The following is a 19,418-nucleotide window of genomic DNA, read 5'->3' as shown; positions in this document are numbered from 1 at the left end:
GCATAATCGACGACGTTAACGTAGAGATATTGTTTTATATTCTACCTGACCACGACATGACAACAGATGTTTTAATTGGAGCAGACATACTACATAGTTCTGGTCTTAGTGTAATCGTAACTAGAGAAAGAGCAAGACTTTATTATAATCCTTGTATTCAATACATACAGTCAAAGAGCCCCTTATTTGACAAAATTGACCACGACTTGACTGACGAACATCAAATCAACCAACTCCTTACTTTATTGTACAAATATTCTGAACTTTTCACACGTGGGTATTCAAAAACGCGCGTTAAAACCGGCGAATTAGAAATCCGTTTGAAAAATAAAGATAAATATGTTGAGCGAAGGCCTTACAGACTCAGTCCAGTCGAACGCACAAAGGTCAAAGACATTGTGGAGGAACTCATCAAAGCCAATATAGTGCGTGAGAGCAGATCACCTTATTCCAGCCCAATAATTCTAGTAAGAAAGAAAAATGGAGACGACCGTATGTGTGTTGACTATCGCGAGCTAAACGCTAATACAATACGCGACCATTTCCCTCTTCCACTTATTGCTGACCAGATTGATCAACTGGCAGGTGGACAGTATTACACCACACTTGATATGGCATCTGGTTTCCACCAGATACCTATCTCGCCAGACTCAATCGAAAAGACCGCATTTGTAACACCAGACGGACTTTATGAATATTTAACGATGCCCTTTGGTCTTTGTAATGCACCTTCCGTGTATCAACGATGTATAAACCGAGCCCTAGGACAGCTCCTAAACCCTGGTAGTGCTAATACCTTACATAACGATAGCGTGGCCCAGGTTTATATCGATGACGTCATCTCCAAATGTCGTGATTTCACATCGGGCATCTCTTACTTGGAGAGAATCTTTATAGCGTTACGTGAATCGGGATTTTCTATAAATATTGATAAATGCCTATTCTTTAAACGGTCAATAGAGTATCTTGGAAACGTAATAGAAAATGGTCAGGTTCGCCCGAGTCAAAAAAAAGTAGAGGCTCTAATAAAGGCCCCTATACCATCTACTGTAAAACAGATACGACAATTTAATGGCTTGGCTGGATATTTTCGTCGTTTTATACCTGATTTTGCGCGAACTATGTCACCACTGTACGACCTGACTAAAAAAGGGACTAAGTGGGAATGGAGTCATAGACATGAAGAGGCACGTCAAAAAATCATTCATCATCTCACTTCTACTCCTGTCCTCACTATATTCCAAGAAGGCAAACCTATAGAGCTATTTACTGACGCTAGCAGTCTAGGCTTTGGTGCGATACTCATTCAGTTAATAAATGAACGACAACATGTCATTGCATATTTTAGCATGCGTACAACAGAAATAGAGAGTAGATATCACTCGTATGAGCTCGAGACACTAGCAGTGGTCAGAGCTATAAAACACTTTCGCCACTTCTTGTATGGACGTAAGTTCAAAGTAATTACCGACTGCAATGCTTTGAAAGCCTCTAAACACAAGCAAGACTTATTACCTAGAATACATAGATGGTGGGCTTACCTTCAAAATTTTGACTTTGATATAGAATACAGGAAGGGCGAGCGGATGCAGCATGCAGATTTTTTGAGCAGGAATCCTGATCCTCTGACTGTCAATCTCATGTCAAGTAATCTAGACTGGCTAAAAATAGAACAACGTCGCGACGCGCAGTTAAGGCCCATTATCGATTCCATCCATGCTGGCAATGAAGTCGCTGGATACTTCCTTGAAGATGGCCTACTCAAGTCTAAGAGAACGGACCCAGTGGCAGGTGATCAAACCCTTACAATAGTTCCCAAGGCGTTTCAATGGAGCCTTACAAATACTTACCACACAGCCCTAAAACATCCAGGTTGGGACAAGACTTTACACAAAATAAGAGAGAGTTATCACTTCGATAAAATGAATAGTTTTATTAGAGACTTCGTCGATAACTGTGTTGTTTGTAGAACCTCTAAACAAACCTCCGGAGCATCACAAATACAACTACATCCGATCCCTAAGCCAACAAGCCCATTTGAAGTAATACACATGGATATTACTGGTAAACTCGGAACTTCTGCTAACCAAGAATACGTAGTAGTAACAGTAGACGCCTTTACTAAATATGTTATGTTTCATTATACTAATGATAAAAGTCAACATAGCTCCCTCGCAGCGCTCAAACGTGTCATTCATCTATTTGGAGCACCACGACAAATCATAGTTGATGGAGGGCGTGAATTTCTCGGCGAATACAAAAACTACTGTGACAGGTTTGGCATTGAGTTACATACAATATCTCCAGGCGCTAGCAGAGCCAATGGACAAGTCGAGCGCGTAATGGCAACATTAAAAAACGGACTCGTAATTATAAAAAATTATGAAAGTCCAGAGTGGCACACGGCGTTAGAAAGTCTGCAACTTGCTTTAAATTGCACAGTCCATCGTACAACCGGAGTAGCCCCACTCACACTCCTGACTAGACGCCAAAACTGCGTACCTCCTGAACTTCTCAATCTAGTTAATTTTGATAACAATTCAATCGATGTAGTAGCATTAGAACAACATATTAAACAAAGAATGACTGACTTGGCTGTAAAAGACAAGCAAAGATTCGATAGAGGTCGCGCACAAATTCACAAATTCCAGCGCGGCGACTTTGTACTAATAAAAAATAATCCTAGAAACCAAACATCCCTTGACCTCAAATTTAGTGTCCCTTATGAAGTATACAGAGTTTTAGAAAATGATCGCTACCTCGTGAAAAAGGTAGTAGGTCATTACGGTCGACCACGCAAGGTCGCTCACGATCAGCTGAGGCGAGCGCCGCAGCCAGCAGCCGGCGCCCAGGCGGCCGTGTCGCCTGTCGGGAGCCCTGCGCTACCTGACCACTCTGCACCACTCAGTCTTCAACATTGTAGCGAGTAACAATCGTCTGCTGGCATGTTGGAAAACGACGAATAGCTCGTTGTTCAAATCTGGTAATTTCTATTTTTGTTGCAAAACTATTAACCTAATATAATCTAAAAAAAAAAAAAAAAAAAAAAAAAAAAAAAAAAAATAATAATAATAAAAAAAAAAAAAAAATATAATTATTAATACAAAAGATGCTATTGACGTGTGGAGCCGTACAATAGCCAAATATTATGATTGGCAATACAGTTGGCCAAATATTATTAATTACTATTGGCGTGTGGAGCCGTCCAATAGTAAGAAATCCTATCCGAAAAGAATAAAATGCCTCTGTGTACCGCGGCGTTCAGGACCGCCTAGAGCACAGCATCGACCTACCCAATCCCTTAGGACCTCTGTGAAAACAGCATCGACCTTTCACCGTCACATCCTTCCCAAAAAAAAAAAATAAAAAAAAAAACTAAAAAAAAAAAATAATAATAAAAAAAAAAAAAAAACAAAGCAAAAAGAAAATAATAATAACAAAAAAAAAAAAACTACTGTGGTCACGTGGAGTGAACAGTACTAATATAAACCTAATTACATAACTAACTTATCATTTATAACTGCTTTCACGTGGAGTGAGCCGTGATATGATAACTAACTAATTAAGAATATTCTGACTATAGTTGCGACTGTTGTCATGTGGAATGAGCAGTCATAAATTTTGACCTTACTATTATTACTATTATTACTTCTACTTACTAATTTGGCTGTTATGCTCTCTACATTAAATGATTGAATGGTACCCTGAATGTGCCAAGCCTCAGAAAAATTATTTTATTTCCAGGTAACATGGAGCAATGCAGAGCACGCATTGCACATCAGAATGGCCGTGTCGCCGCAGCTACATTATAACCCACAAAATAAAAATAAGGAGATGAATGACGCATCTGCTGTTGATTTACCATATTAATTATCAACATTAATAGAAACTGAATCACATTCATTACATCTTTAATATAAGGACGATAGATGGAGCTACTATGCGGCTTAATATCAACGCATAATCGCTTCAATTAATGCCGCTAGATGGCGTCATTATCAGTCCTTTTTAATAACTTATGTTTGTTATTTAAAATTACTAAATATAGTAAAAACTAAATTAAATATTAAAATTTATTATGAATTAAGCAATTGTTATGTGAATTGTAAATAAATTTATCTATGTCGAGCGAATGTCGGATGTTGCGTAACGTCCGCCATTTGCGTGCGGATTTCCTTCACAATAATTAAAACTTTGATAAAATCTTGTAACCATTTTAAAAAGAAAATAATGCAATCATCTTGATTTAAATTTAAATACCAAAAAGTTATTTTTAACAATAATGTAACGTTCAATTATTTTGCATTTAAGTTGTTAACTAAAATCAACATGAAAACATCCGGATGATTCGGTTAATAGTGTAAGTCAAATTTATTAATATTACAAGTTTATGGCTTTATTTAATTGCTAATATTATTAGAATAACTAGACGGTAATTTAAGTAATTATGCCGCTTTATTATTGTTTAATTATAAGCCTTAGGCAAAAATGGTATTTTACTTCCGGCACTGTGGCGATCGACACCTTCCGACTTGAGCGCGCGTTCAAGTTGGAGGGAACACGATTTGACCACATGGCTGGTCTTGTGAATAAGATTCATTCTGTGTTCGGTGCTCGAGCGGAGTGGAAGTAAGTTGAAAACTCTTGTTACTTTAGTAGAATCGATTTGTAATTATAATCACATTAGAAAAGTATTGTGTTATAAAATAAAATGAAAGATAGACTATAATCATATTTAGAGATTATTATTATAATAATAAACTAATCTAATTTCGCTTGTTCTTTTATTATTTTAATGTAATGTTAAACTACTACCACTAGTAGAACCGATGATCCTATTATAGGTCAACGGTTCTGCAGCTTTTTAAAAAGTATACCTGCTTTCCTACTCCGACATATATATATATATATATATATAAACACCTCTTTGGGCACTTTGTTGATCACGCCACAACCTACACACTTGCTGATTCCACCTTTTGCACTGAATAACTTGACTCCTATCGCGTATATCTCAGGCGGTATGGCAACGTCGCATTCTATTTTGCGATGCGGCCATATATATTCGTCGATAGTACGATATACTCGACACTTTTTTTACTAATAATTCGTGACTGAATGGCTCCGAACGGCTAAATTTTTGGTATACACAAAGACTTTTTGGCTCTGAATATATTCCAAAAATCAATTAATTATGTTGATCACTTTATATACTCGTCCTTACTGCGATACTTACTTTCATCCGAATATATATAGATACCGTAACGGTCTATCAATTATGACTTTATTAATTTACTAATGTAGATATTTTATATTCGCAATGCTCCATACATGCAAGCTCCAGCAACGGTGGAGGCAGGGTCCCCCTGCACCGTACACCGCACCCCGCGCACACAAACAAATTAGATATTTTTTGAATACACAAAGACTTTTTGGCTCTGTATATATATTTCAAAAATCAGTTAATTGTGTTGATCACTTTATATACTGGTCCTTACTGCGATACTTATTTTAATCCGAATATATATAGATACCGTAACGGTCTATCAATTATGAATTTACTAATCTACATATTTTATATTCGCAATGCTCCATACATGCAAGCTCCAGCAACGGTGGAGGCAGGGGGGAGCACCGTACACCGCACCCCGCGCACATAAACAAATTAGAATAAATTAAATTCATAAGATTATTTATATATTTCGACTGCCTCGGTGGTCACACCGCTTTACATCCGATGGCCGCGGGTTCGATTTCTCGCACGATGCAAACATTTGTACTCATCGGTCATCGATTGTTTTCATCGGTCTGGGTGTTTTATATGTATTTACAAAATAAAAATATCTATTTATATCAGTTCAGTATCAGTCTGTGTTAATTGTCCAGGGTTATTTATTATATTTTTATAAACGGTTATCTTTTTCCATCGCACCGCTCGCTATCGACAGTGAATTCATAGAAATGTCACTCTAAAAACAAAAATAGTTTTGTGTTTTGTATTTCAAATACTAAATGCAAAATAGGTATTTTCAAAATACTTTTTAAAAATTAAGTACCTTTTGAATTTTTGTCCAAACCTCAGATATTTTATTTATTTTAGGTATATCAATCATTACATAGTAATATAAAAACAAAGTCGCTGTCGCATCTAACAGTACATAAACAAAGAAAGAAGACTTTGGCTCTGATACCGTAACGGCCTATGAATTATGAATTTATTATACCTAATCTAGATATTTTATATTCGCAATGCTACGTACATTGTAATATCCGCCTCCATTCATTGTAACGGTGGAGGGACTAAATAGTTGAATAAAACTGAATAAGCAGTTGCTCCACTCTATAGGTACTGCGTCGTCGTCGTATGCTGTTCATTTTTTCACTCGTTTTGGCGCCAAGAGAGGGTCACATAGTCGTGGTCAAGTTAAGAACTTATAATTTAATTTTGATAACAATAGATACAAGTAAAAAGTAGGCATTATATTAATGTACGTAAGTACTGTACTTAAAAATATTTATTCTTTACTGTATGTACATTTGAAAAACTTAACACTTAAGGACTTGTACATATACACGTACATACTGCCATTTTCTCTTAAAGACATCCAGAGAAGCACTATTTATCAAATACGCGGGGTGCACCGACCTTTGACCTTATAACACCTGATTCGCGCGTAACGAATTACATTGCTACTTTTTGGTATTTTATAGTGGATATGTCACTATAAAATATTATTATTTCTTTAGATTATGACATAATAACATAGTTTACATGATTTTAAGGGAAACATACGATAAAAAAAAATCCCGTAAAATGTAAAAGATAAAAAATGGTTATTGTTGGTTATCCTTAAGAGATAGACATATACCATCACGGACTTTTTTGTTGACCTTATTTTGATACATCTCAAAGCACTAGACAACACGCATTTTCATTAAACAGTATTGTATTTTTTTATTTCTTTAACTTTAATGCACAAAAAAATTTGTACATGTGGCGGACTTAATATTTTGCCGCGTTATTTACCAGGCAACCATGAGTGGTGCAGCGAAAGATTATTGGCGGTGCACTAATATAAATAAGAAATGTCAAAAAAAGATTTATAAAGATAATAAAGATAAGCAAAATATACATTTCTATAAAAAAATAACAATATACATACATAAATATATATCTAAATATAACCCATAAATGTATAAATATTATATATAAGTAAATACATAATGATCCGATAATCAAATTATAAGTACAGTCTCAAATTGAAAGTAAGAAAATCAGAAAATATAGAGAGAACTATATGGATATAACAGAAAGATGTGAAAAAAGGAGAAGGACAGTAAAAAAGTTACAAATTTAAATAATGTTCCCGCAATTTCTGTTTAAATGAATTTATTACATTATTATATATATTAGGCATACGACTAGCCTTATGACTGTTACTTTTTTTTAATCTATACATCTATACATGTAAATAAAATTGGAGTGTCTGTTTGTAATATTGAAATAACCGTTTTTTACTACTTGCATATGAATATAAATACGGTACATACACCAAAATAACATATTTTACAAGTTTTGTCTGTCTGTCTGTCTGTTTGTTCCGGCTAATCTCTGAAATAGCTGGACCGATTTTGACGGGACTTGTTTTGGCAAGTAGCTGATGTAATAAGGAGTAACTTACGCTACTGTTATTTTAGAAAAATAAAATAAAATTTCACGCGGACGAAGTCGCTGGGGCCAGTTAGTCTATAGATATACCGAGATTTAATGTTTAAGTTGCTATTATGTTGTTGACAAAAATTTTACTGTAATGTTACTATTACGTTATCCTACACAATTTGTATTATTTTGGATGAATAAATAAATAAATAAATAATAATCTATACATCTATACATTTAATAAAAATTGGAGTGTCTGTTTGTAATATATAAAAAACCGTTTTTTACTACATGCATATGAATATAAATACGGTACATACACCAAAATAAAATATTTTACAATTTTTGTCTGTCTGTCTGTTTGTTCCGGCTAATCTCTGAAATGGCTGGACCGATTTTGACGGGACTTTTTTTGGCAGGTAGCTGATGTAATAAGGAGTAACTTAGGCTACTTTTATTTTAGAAAAATAAAGTTAAAAACCACGTGGACGAAGTCGCGGGAACAGCTAGTGTATAATATATTAGAGATACCTACGTGTTTTTTTATTGATGACTAGCTGTACACGGGATTTCGTCCGTGTTGAATTTAACTTTATTTTTCTAAAATATAAGAAGTTAAATTCAACGCGGACGAAGTCGGGTGTACAGCTAGTTGTCGGTAGTCTAGCGATTTAGCTAGCACACTGCTTTGATTCCTGCTTGGTGGTCGAGGGTTCGATTCCTCGCACGCTGCAAACATTTGTATTCATGAGTATGATTGTTTGTAACGGTCTGGGTGTTTTCTATGTATAGATAATATATATGTATTTACGAAAAAAAATCTTTGTATTTATATCAGTACCCATAACATAATCTTCAGCTAGCTTAACTTGGGTCTAGATGAAGCTGTGTGAATTGTCCTGAGATTACTATTATTACTATAATAAATCTTTTCAAATCAGCCGATGTTTATTTTTGCCATAATACGTGCTGTTACCATGTGATAATATTACGTACGTACTTATTACTGTTTTAAATGTGATGCGTTCATTATTTATATTTCCTTTGAATTAAACACAAATGTAAGTATATATATATATACTTACATTTGCACACTTAGTTGATCCAGCCACGATCCGTAGATATTGCTGATTCCACTGTCTCTCTCTTTCTACCACTATAACGGTAGCGTGGCGGAACGGCAACATGTTGCCGTTCTGCATTCGGAAAAAAAAAATTTGCTGTTTCATTATTTTTTAGTTCAATTAGTGGTCTACCTAAGTTCTGGGCTAAGGGGGGGGGAGAGTCATGACGCCCCCATGACTCCCATGACCTCCATGACGCTCCCCCCTGGATCCGCCGTTGCGTCTTCTCTTTATTCGCTCAGTAACGTTGTTACAAAAGAAAAGATTCCCATCCAAAAAATAACAAGTATTGAGGTTTGATCTGGAGTCACGTTACTCCAGACTGATTTCTATAAATATTTAGATTAGGTAGACTATTATTTTTGAAATACTAGCTAGACATTATTAAGTTACTGTAGCCATAATGTAGTAGCCCAAACGTGCCAATGAGGAAGCCCTTGGCAAATGCTGCACCCTGATTGGCCCGTTTGAATTGGATCAAGAACTGCTTGTATGCCAAAAAGGTGGATTTGTATAAAATCGTGTATAAATCGCTTAATTATTATTATTACTCGTCGTGACAGTTGTGGCTCAAAACGGAGCAACATTTACATATGGTCATCTGGCATTAGATCAACAAAAGGCCTCCGGATCAACAAGTGAAAAAGGATCAACAAAAAACTACCTATACGGCACGTCTGAGCCACAAAGTGCCCAAGGGGATATTTATATATATATAACTCTATATATATATATATATATAGATTATATCAAATAGGTGGACAAAGTAAACCTTTATTGGGTTTACTTTGTCCACCTATTTGATATAATCTATATACTTAATACTAAAAAAAATAATACTATTTTTAATATACACCAAAAATTAAAATCACAATTCAGCCATTTTTTTATAAATAATTATTATTACTATTATATTTGTATGTGTATGTAGTTGCTTGTTGTAAGATAGAAAAAGATTAATTTATAGAAAACTAATATTTCATACTCATTGCCACTTTGTATGATGTTGTTGATAGGCAAAGTAGTTATTAAATGTAATATACCACTTAAAAGATATCACACATTTGGGGAAAATGACAATTATGAATATGAGATGAAATTGACTTTGAATCCATAAATCTCACTTAAAACTTAAGAGCTCACATAAAAATATCAGCTGCTATCAGCCATGTAACATATAATTTAAGAAGACGTTAGGGCAAAATGACAATCATAAATATGAATGCCACTAAATACTTAAAGAGCTAAAATATTTAGCTATTACTAGCAGTATGCTAGTTAAAATCAGATATATATTGAAGGCACTTACTTTATAGGCATCAAGACAATCATGTTCCCTTGCTATCCTCTCTGCAGGATTGCTAGCATGCACAAGTGTGAGTATTCGTCTTAATATAGGACCAGGTTTTAAATGGTGCCACAATTTACCAATACATAGCTCTAGAAGTATTATGCCAAAGGACCACACATCCGCTGCTGGCCCTCCACCTTTCAAAATTGTTTCAGGACTCAGATATTTAGGGAGACTGCAAAAAATATAAATTAAATTTAGATATTTTTGTAGCTTAAAGCATAATTTAACTTTTAAAATTTAATTTTATAAATATGCAATAAAAATTGTAAAGAACTTTATCACTGGCTTTGTATAATAAAATTTTTAGATATTATAATAATGTATACATAAATTTATTCTAATTTATTCATATATAAGAATCAGTCTGTAGATAGACCACATGGAAGTCAGTTCACTAGTTTTTTTTAATTAATATAAAAACACAGGAAGACAGCTGTGTCTTGGTGGGGGGATATTGTTTTATAATAGGTATAGATTTCAATTAATCTATAACCACTTAAGCAAAAAAGATTTGATTAGTGTCATAATGAAAATAAGAAAATCTATAATATATATAACATACCCAAGTGGAAAGGAGACCTCTTCCCCACTTCCAGTCATGTAATACATCCCAAAATTAAACAATTTCACCCTGCCATGTTTGTCTAACAATATATTATCGTCAGCCAAAGTTCTATGAGTAATGTTGTGATCATGTAAAAATTTTAAACCATTAGCTAACTGTCGACCAATGTTAATAATTTCTTGATGGGTAAACTTTGAATTTAATTCCTTTAGTGATTTACCAATTACTTCAGCCACAACAATTATTCTTTCTGGAAAACAAAATATAAATTTCAGTCAATCAGATAACAATAATAATGTAAATGTAACATATGTTCATAAACATTATACCCAAATATTTTATGAAAATCCATATTCATATTTTGCCAACTATATTTGAAATTAACGTAGGCAGAGGGGAAGCACAATCTTTATGGATTAATTTGATTTGTTACCAGTGACTTCATAATCAAAAAGTATTCTAGTAATATAAAACCACACACAAAGATTTCACACGTCGGCTAGATTCGATCTCAAAGCTTTTAAAATTTAAATTAGTAGTAACCTATTAGGCAACGACGCTCCCAAATATACAGTTAAAAGTTTCTTTTAGTACATACCATGTTTACCCCTGATGACGTCTAAGTAAGTGCATAAATTAGGATGTTCAATAGTCAACAATCGTTGAGCTCTGCTTAGAATAGTTACTGAACTTGGAGTAAGGGGTAATCCATTGGTACCGCACGTTTCACCAGGATGATTCCTGGCAAAATATGTACAGGCTGCAAATTTATAATCGTCTTCATTTTCGATGTACATAGCGACACAGTTATAGAATTGTTACTAATTTCAAGGAAACGGGTACTAAATCTATTAAGTAAATCACTTTAAAACGTTGTAACTAATATAATTAATATTTGCATTTTTAATAATAATACAAATTATTATAGTAAATAAGTGATTGAGGGCGGGTTTTGTTTACTTTTATGCATAGTGCTATAAATTAATCTGTGCTGGTATTCATAACATTGCTGACTGACTTACGTGACTGACTCAGCAACGGAGTTTTTAGCTAAGAACGAGAATTATGTGTGAAAACATCAACATGACAAAAAGGACATAACATTTCCAATGTTTTCTAACTATTAGAACTTCTATGGGTAAAAGTTATTAAAAACTTGCATGAACAAAAAATATATCATACGTAATTAACAATATTCTTTGTCAGCTTTGTAAACATAAAAACTATAACCTTACAAATGTGATTACTGTGACTATTTAATTTTTTCTCTTTATTAATGTCCTATTTATTTATGTATACCTTACATAGGATTGTTCCTTGACTGTAGTTCTTATTTTTATTTTTAGATTACAGAATTATTACAACTAATATAATTTTCGTGAGTTGATCTGACATTGACAATTAAATTCTCTTTTCTTATATGGCAGTATTGTCAGTGGTGCATGCATTTTGTATTTTTTTTTATCATTAATTATTACACGGCTTAGCGTTACGCCCTACTAACATGTTTAAAATTTATTACTTTTTCTTTTATCTTAATTATTTGGCCTATTTATAAAGTTGTGAAATTAATTTATTAATATATTCTTTCCACTGTTATTACAAGGTAGACATCATTTTACCTTTGTGTCCTAGAATTTCCATTGATTGTCAAGCATTGTTCTTTCTTTTCAAGTTACACAAAATGGCCTGCGTTGAAAATATACCGCCAAGGAATGTCGACTCAGAGATGGAGGAAGGCGAAATAATAGATGAACTCGATGATCTTTCCGATATATCCTCCGATGAAGAGTTTCTACTTCGCCAAAGGTTACATGTTCTGGAAACCTACAACAATGTCCTTGAAAGAAAGAAAGCCAACAGCATCTCAGTTGCGTCAGGTATATAATTTTGATTATTTGACATTTTTTATTTGGATGAGTTTACTAGTTATTGATGATTAGTCTGTACTTAATGTAATTTTATTGTCTTTTTTAATATTGAATATTAATATACTTTAGGAAATATTAAGTATAATGAAGAACTGAAAAGTTGGTTTGTACTTAATAATAATATGTAGCTTCTTTAATAAAATTGAAATTATTAGTTGTGGCCATACATTTCAAATATAGTTAAAACATACACAAATTGAATACTTGAAATTGTAGATCATCATAATATTAATGTACTTGTTTGAGAGATACAATAGGGAACATAATAATAATTATCATAACCATGTTCAATCTCCTGTAAGAGAGCATCTGCCAAGTTGCTTGTCATGGTTGAAATTGTATTTAGAACTGATACTAATTTTAGCATCTATTCAGACTGCAATATTTCATATTATAGACTAATTAAATTATGTAACATCACATCAATACATATATTGACAATCTGACAAAGATTTTTCATATCTCTGAATTAATGGTAAATTTGCTTATAATAATCTGTAATAGACATACATAAATTAAGATATTTTTGTATACAGTGGAAGATCTAAGACTTCTGATTTATATTTAATCAGTAATTGAAAAGAGGATGGAAAGAGCACATGGTGCTTAGGTAATTGTTAAATATTTATTTTAAGTTGTCAATATGATATTTTCTACACAGAATTAGAAGAGACCAGCCCACAATTGCTAAACACTAATAGGCAGATTAAAACTTGTACTAAAGAAAAAGGAAAAAAGGAGTTGACACCACTTCGAATTTCTGCTCGAAACAAAGATTACAAAAAAAAGGGACGCCGAAAGAAGAAACTACAAACAAAAATAATAAGTGACACAAGTGAAGAGTCAGATGATGAATATAGAAATAAAAGAAGAAAATTGGCTGATGCAGTTTCAGTACATAAAATTAAAAATGACACATCTTTAAGTAGTAGACTTAAAAAAATGCTTTATAAATCACAAGATTTAGTAGAAACCATAGATCCTACATCTGATAATTCTAAGGCAGTAGAAGCAGATAATTTAATTAATTCTCCTATTCTTGATGAAAGTTATAAATCTAACAATTTAATAAGTGAAGCAGAAAAATTTGTGAAAAATGCTGTTGAAATATGTGAGTTAATTGATTTGAGTAATGATGATGATGTCAAATCTTATAATGATCAAAAGCAAACACAAGATACTGTTGATTCAGGTATTATAGATAAAAATGGTGAAAACATTGTAGGTGACTCTGATGAAGACCTAGAATTATTAAGACAAGATGCACTTAAAACAAAATCTTCAAAGATTAAAGTGTCTCAACCACAAATTGAACCTGAAAATAAATTATTATCTGAAGATGATGATACATACACTGCTGAATTGAGATTAATTTGTCTTAAATCAACTTATTTAAAAAAAGCAATTGAATTGAAAAGAAAGCAAAAGTTAAAGAAAAGGCTTTCTCAGTCTTCCATTTTACATGATGAGTTTATTAATGGAGAAGATATATTGTCAAACCAAATTGATTCACAGAATAACACTGATATAGATTCTGTAGATATGGACATAGGATCTGATGGTGATGAAAAAATAAAAGAGTTAGATAATGTTAGTGCCAAAATTAATACAGTGAATGAAGCTATTATAAACGGTAATTATGATAAACATATCACAATGAAACCGAAAGATGACGAGTTGGAGGATGATGAAGATTTGTTAAGAGCCAAATTGTTGACATCTTTAAGTAAAAATTTACCTAAACTCATAGATCCAAATGTCATAAATACAATTAAAGAAGATACAGATGAAAAGCAACCAGTTTTAACAGATAAAAAACAAATGACTAAAATATCAGAGCAAAAGAGGTTTATTATCAAACTTGGAGATTCTGATTCTGAAGGAGAACATGAAGCAACAAAAAACTTAACAAAAATGCATATAAAACAACAGCAATCAGATTTTAATCAACAGCTTGATATGTTTCTAAAGTTTACACGTATGCAGGTTGAAAATAAAGAAAATCCAAATACACTACCAGCTGAAACAATAAAGCCTGCTGAAAAGTTTGTTGCGAAGGTAGGAATGTTTTGTTATGCTACTTTTGTTTGCTGATTATATTTACACTAGGCACAATATATAGTATAGATATTGTTATCTATACTATATACTATAAATTTACCTATAACATATGTAATTTATTTAAACTTATTTTAGAAATTATACAGTTCAAAATTTGTTTTTAATATTCCATTCCAGTTTGCTACTGAAATGGAATATTAAAAACATAGAGGAAATAGTATATCTAATTAGTTTTTGTGAAGTATAATTAATAATTTTCTAGTTTCTACTGCTAAAAAATATTTTACCTTAACAATTATTTATTATTCATTGGTAATATTATTCTAACTTGTTATTAAAAGCGTTTATAGAGCAACAATAATTTGAATATTATTTGTACTGTTATTAATTACATTATATATATTTTTGATTAGTTACTGAATTTAAACTACTTTTAATACCTTCTATTTAAAAACACAACTAACAATATTACATCAATTAATGTTGATAATGTTGTGCTTGAGTAATTGTCAAATTGTCTTTATTCAACTGATGAATGGATTTATTAAAAAAAATTTATGATTTTAGTCTGTAAAACATTTGCCTAAATCTGAACAGATTGAGTATAAAAATTTAGTAAAAAAAATGGCAGAGTTGGAGAAAATTAAGAAAGCCAGACAATCTGCAATGAATCTATTAAATAAACAGCAAATTGTCTCAAAACAATCATTGAGGCCTCATAATGATTCTATGGAACCTATTAAAAAATCAAACGATATGGATGAACAAATTGCTATATCAAGGTAATTATGAATGAAATCGTACATCTAAGTATCTTTATGAATGGTAATAAAAATATCTTTTTTGTTAGGAAAAAGATTGCAGATGAATCATCAAATATGCTTAGGCTAAAAGAGGAGGCGACAAAATTGTCTCAGAAGTATAAAATAGCCGCCACTGAACTCAGAAATATAACCACCGCCATTACATTAAATAAGAAACAGCAGAAGTCTGCACAGAATCGGTTATCAAAAATAAGATTGCAACACCTCGCTTTATTAAAAAGGTATGACTTACCACACTTTATAATTATTTGTAAATATTGTTTCATACATATTTCATATATTTTATTATTTTTCAGCTCAAACTTTAAACATTCCAGAAAAAATAATGCAGTACAAATAATTCAGGCTAATAATGAAAATAATAATACAAATAAAGTACAAAAAGAAAATTATACAACTGAGGAAGAACAAAAACACCTGCAGTCATTAAAGTCTGTGAAAGCTAGTGTTGCCAATGATATGAAGGATGATATATTCGCTCCAAGGTTGTCTATTCAAGTGGACATTACTAAAAATAAAAAAGTGGTTAGAATGCCCAAGAGCCCAGTAAAAGATACTAATAATGTAACAAGTACTTTTGACAGTGAAACAACAAATATTTCACATCAAAATATGTCAAATGAATCTGAGTGCAAAAATGCTGATAAGAGTATACAAAGAAGAAACAGTCGAGAAATTATTAATGACACTGATGGTAGTCGTAAAAGTGGTGATAAGAGTATACAAAGAAGAAACAGCAAAGAAATAATTAATGACAACGATTTTAGTCGTAAAAGTGCGGATAAAAATATACAAAGAAGAAACAGCAAAGAAATAATGAATGACACTGATTTTAGTCGTAAAAGTGCAGAGAAAAATATACAAAGAAGAAACAGTAAAGAAATTATGAATGACACTGATTGTAGTTGTAAAATTTGTGATAAAACTATACAAAGAAGAAACAGCAAAGAAATTATGAATGACACTGATTTTAGTCGTACAACTGCTGATAAAAACATACAAAGAAAAAACAGTAAAGAAATAAGTAATGACACTGATTTCAGCCATAAAAGTGCTGATAAAAATATGCAAAGAAGAAACAGTAAAGAAATTATGAATGACACTGATTGTAGTTGTAAAATTTGTGAGAAAAGTATACAAAGAAGAAACAGCAAAGAAATTTTGATTGACACTGATTGTACTCGTAAAAATGCTGATAAAATTATACAAAGAAGAAACAGTGTAGAAATTGTCAATGACACAATTCAAGTGCTTAAATGGAAGAAGAAAGATGCAGATGATTATAAATCTCCACTAGAAGCATTAGATGCAAGAAAGTAAGATAATATTTTGTTAGGGGTTTTTTTTACTAATTATTACATATTGCATTTATTATTACAGGGTCAATACAACTGCTTATTTACATTTTTGATGATTTAATAACATATTATTGCTTTTCATTAGGTATTATCAAACAAGAGAAATTGTAACTTACTATTATCCATTAGATCAATAGGAATGAAAACGTGGATGACAATGCGTACGCACATCGTTCTACAGTGCGATGTAAGTATGCATTATAATCTATCCACAGTTGTTTACTTCTGCATATAAATGTGTATTATTGATGCTTTTACAGTTGGAAGGAGGACCCGAATGCCTTTCTATGCCCTTTCGAAGTCGGAGGAAGTTGCAAGGACCCCGACTGCAAATATCTACACCTAAATACACAGTGATAACACTGACACACAATACTATATTCACCTAACCACATACTCATTGCTCAAACATATCCACTATATATTACACATATAAACACTACCCTGAACTTAAATCTCCTCCGACAGCAAACGGAATCTCCAATGATGTGTAAAGTATACAAAAAGACTTTTAAATAGCGTCTATAATAGATTTTCAATGCATGCATTCATCTATGTTTAATTCATAATTCATGAAGATAATTATGACCGTTTGTTAAGCGTACATATAATTATATAATAAGTATTATAATTATCTTAATCCGAATTCCATTTTGTGATAATGTAGATACTATAATAATTAAGGTGAATGTTATCAGTTAATTAAATGCCGTACTGACTTACCACAGTGCTTGTAGCTGTTTTCATCGTTCATAATAATGTTTTATATTTTCGCACCAAAGATCTTTAAGATTTATATATATATCTATTTTTATCAGACGCCACATAATCAGGGTATACACATATCGATTAAATTATTTTGCAATTTTGTTATACATTAAATGTTTGAATTGTTTAATAGGATTGATCTGTGTATGTCTGGTCCATTTTTTTTTCTTCTAGCATATATGTTGCGTTTTTAGTTGGCGTCGGTGGAGTCGTCTCATCGTCGGCAGTGGTAAGTTACAAGTAACTATATTAGTCAGTAGTGATCTAAATATCCTGCTAACTGACCGGCGACGGAGGCCAGCGTTGTTTATTGCGGTACGCAAAACTAGCTTTATGCAATTTTTTTATAATTACCTTAATAATTATAAAACCTAGTGTATACAATGTAACAAGTTCTAGTAAAAATAAAATAAGTTATTGTACATTTTTGTTTAATTTCAAATTTATCCTATATAAGAACCTATGCCACAAGGAGATGCTTAATTTGTTATTATTGTATTGTATATACAAGGGTAGTTGTAAAAAGTAAACCAAGCCGCAAACCAGGTAGAATACTTATGAAATTTAACCAAGAACAAAACTGATTTAAACTTTTACTTAATTAAACACGTGACTCTGCAGTTATGATGTTTTAAAAAATCCTAAGGTTTTCAACTGGCTTTTTTATTATTTAGTAAAGCTGAGTACCTGAGAAGCCAAAAAGTAAAGTGTGTAGCCAAAATTGTGTCCTGATTGAGATGGTATGGTGAGGTATTATTTTCTATTAAGTTTGTGTTTATTATTATTATATATTATAGCCTAATAATATTTATTTATTGGACATATAATATTAAATAAATATATATCAGTTAAAAAGAGTTTTGTATGGAAGTGTCGTCATTTTTTAAGCAAAAAGGATGAAACTTTTTCATTTGGCTTTTATTCGGTTAGGTTATTAAATATTTTTTTCATTATTTGGTCAAGGTCATTACTTTACGCGGACGAAGTCGCGGGTACGGCGGCTAGTAATACTATATAATAATATAGAGTTGAACTTTACTGGCTTAACTACTGACTAACTGTCGTATGTTGAAGTTAAAGCAATGAATATCTTGTGAAGTAGTAGGTACTAGTTTACTGGTAAACGCGAATAAAATAATAAGATTTTCATCTTACAAATAGACATTTTATTTAGACATTGTAAAGAAAATACAAAGTAAAATACTTTCCTTCCACACAGATACATACACTTAGATAAAAATATGTACGTATATTCTGGAATAAAATTCGTTATAATTTATTTACTCAAATCCCTTGAACAGATGGGAGATCACACCATGCAATAATTACTAGTAGATATAGATAAGTATTATTTTATTAACAAAGTAACTGTGGGCATACTAAGTAGAAAAACAGTCGTAATCCATAGGACTAAAAAGGACTTCGCATCCAAGTGAAGCATTTGCAACATAATAGACTATTATGTACTTATAGTAGTTGCTAACGATTATTATCTGAAATACATTTATTATATATGTAACATAGCATTTGCACTAGCAGCTTGGATGTGCTCCAAATGTACTCCAAAAGTACTGTCCTGAGTATAAATATTTAAATATGTATAATATGACAAGGTAGTTTACTTTAATCTGTTTCAAAAGAGAATTGTTAGCAAGTAGGCTATTATTTATGATCAATTCACTGGTCTCGAACAGCTAGTTTTTTTAAAAGGATTGAGACAGGAGACATGTATGGGAAAATTGGCGGTGAACGCCCTTATTCAACATTCTATCG

General features: G+C 32.1%; 2 protein-coding genes across 4 annotated transcripts in view; one reads left to right on the top strand and one right to left on the bottom strand.

Moving 5' to 3' along the window:
- Positions 1–11,602, bottom strand: part of LOC131853209 (TBC domain-containing protein kinase-like protein) — a 49,848-nt gene extending 38,246 nt beyond the window's left edge. The window contains exons 1-3 of the mRNA XM_059204043.1: positions 11,302–11,602; positions 10,701–10,953; positions 10,094–10,310 (exon numbers count right to left, since the gene is read on the bottom strand). Of these exons, the coding sequence (XP_059060026.1) occupies positions 10,094–10,310; positions 10,701–10,953; positions 11,302–11,500 (669 nt within the window). The 5' untranslated portion in view covers positions 11,501–11,602. The remainder of the gene's footprint in view (positions 1–10,093; positions 10,311–10,700; positions 10,954–11,301) is intronic.
- A 612-nt stretch (positions 11,603–12,214) lies between these two features.
- On the top strand, positions 12,215–18,067 carry LOC131853183 (uncharacterized). Of its 3 annotated transcripts, none has more exons than XR_009357979.1 (8): positions 12,215–12,309; positions 12,379–12,583; positions 13,296–14,692; positions 15,263–15,477; positions 15,546–15,740; positions 15,816–16,835; positions 17,138–17,367; positions 17,840–18,067. XR_009357979.1 is itself a non-coding variant. In XM_059204012.1 (7 exons), the coding sequence occupies exons 2-7, from the start codon at positions 12,388–12,390 to the stop codon at positions 17,232–17,234; spliced, it is 3,120 nt and encodes a 1,039-aa protein (XP_059059995.1). In that variant the 5' UTR covers positions 12,215–12,309; positions 12,379–12,387; the 3' UTR covers positions 17,235–18,067. The 3 variants fall into 3 exon arrangements, 1 of the variants encoding a protein (XP_059059995.1); XR_009357980.1 differs by lacking the exon at positions 17,840–18,067 and adding an exon at positions 16,963–17,064 and having other exon boundaries at positions 17,138–17,229; XM_059204012.1 differs by having other exon boundaries at positions 17,138–18,067.
- The last annotated feature ends 1,351 nt before the right edge of the window (positions 18,068–19,418 follow it).

Source organism: Achroia grisella, unplaced genomic scaffold (genome assembly GCF_030625045.1).
Source record: "Achroia grisella isolate CSIRO2021 unplaced genomic scaffold, CSIRO_AGI_Agris_v1 utg900, whole genome shotgun sequence".
NCBI classification, from domain to species: domain Eukaryota; kingdom Metazoa; phylum Arthropoda; class Insecta; order Lepidoptera; family Pyralidae; genus Achroia; species Achroia grisella.
The sequence above is the reverse complement of the archived record's forward strand: the minus strand, read 5'-3'. Positions and strand labels throughout refer to the sequence as shown.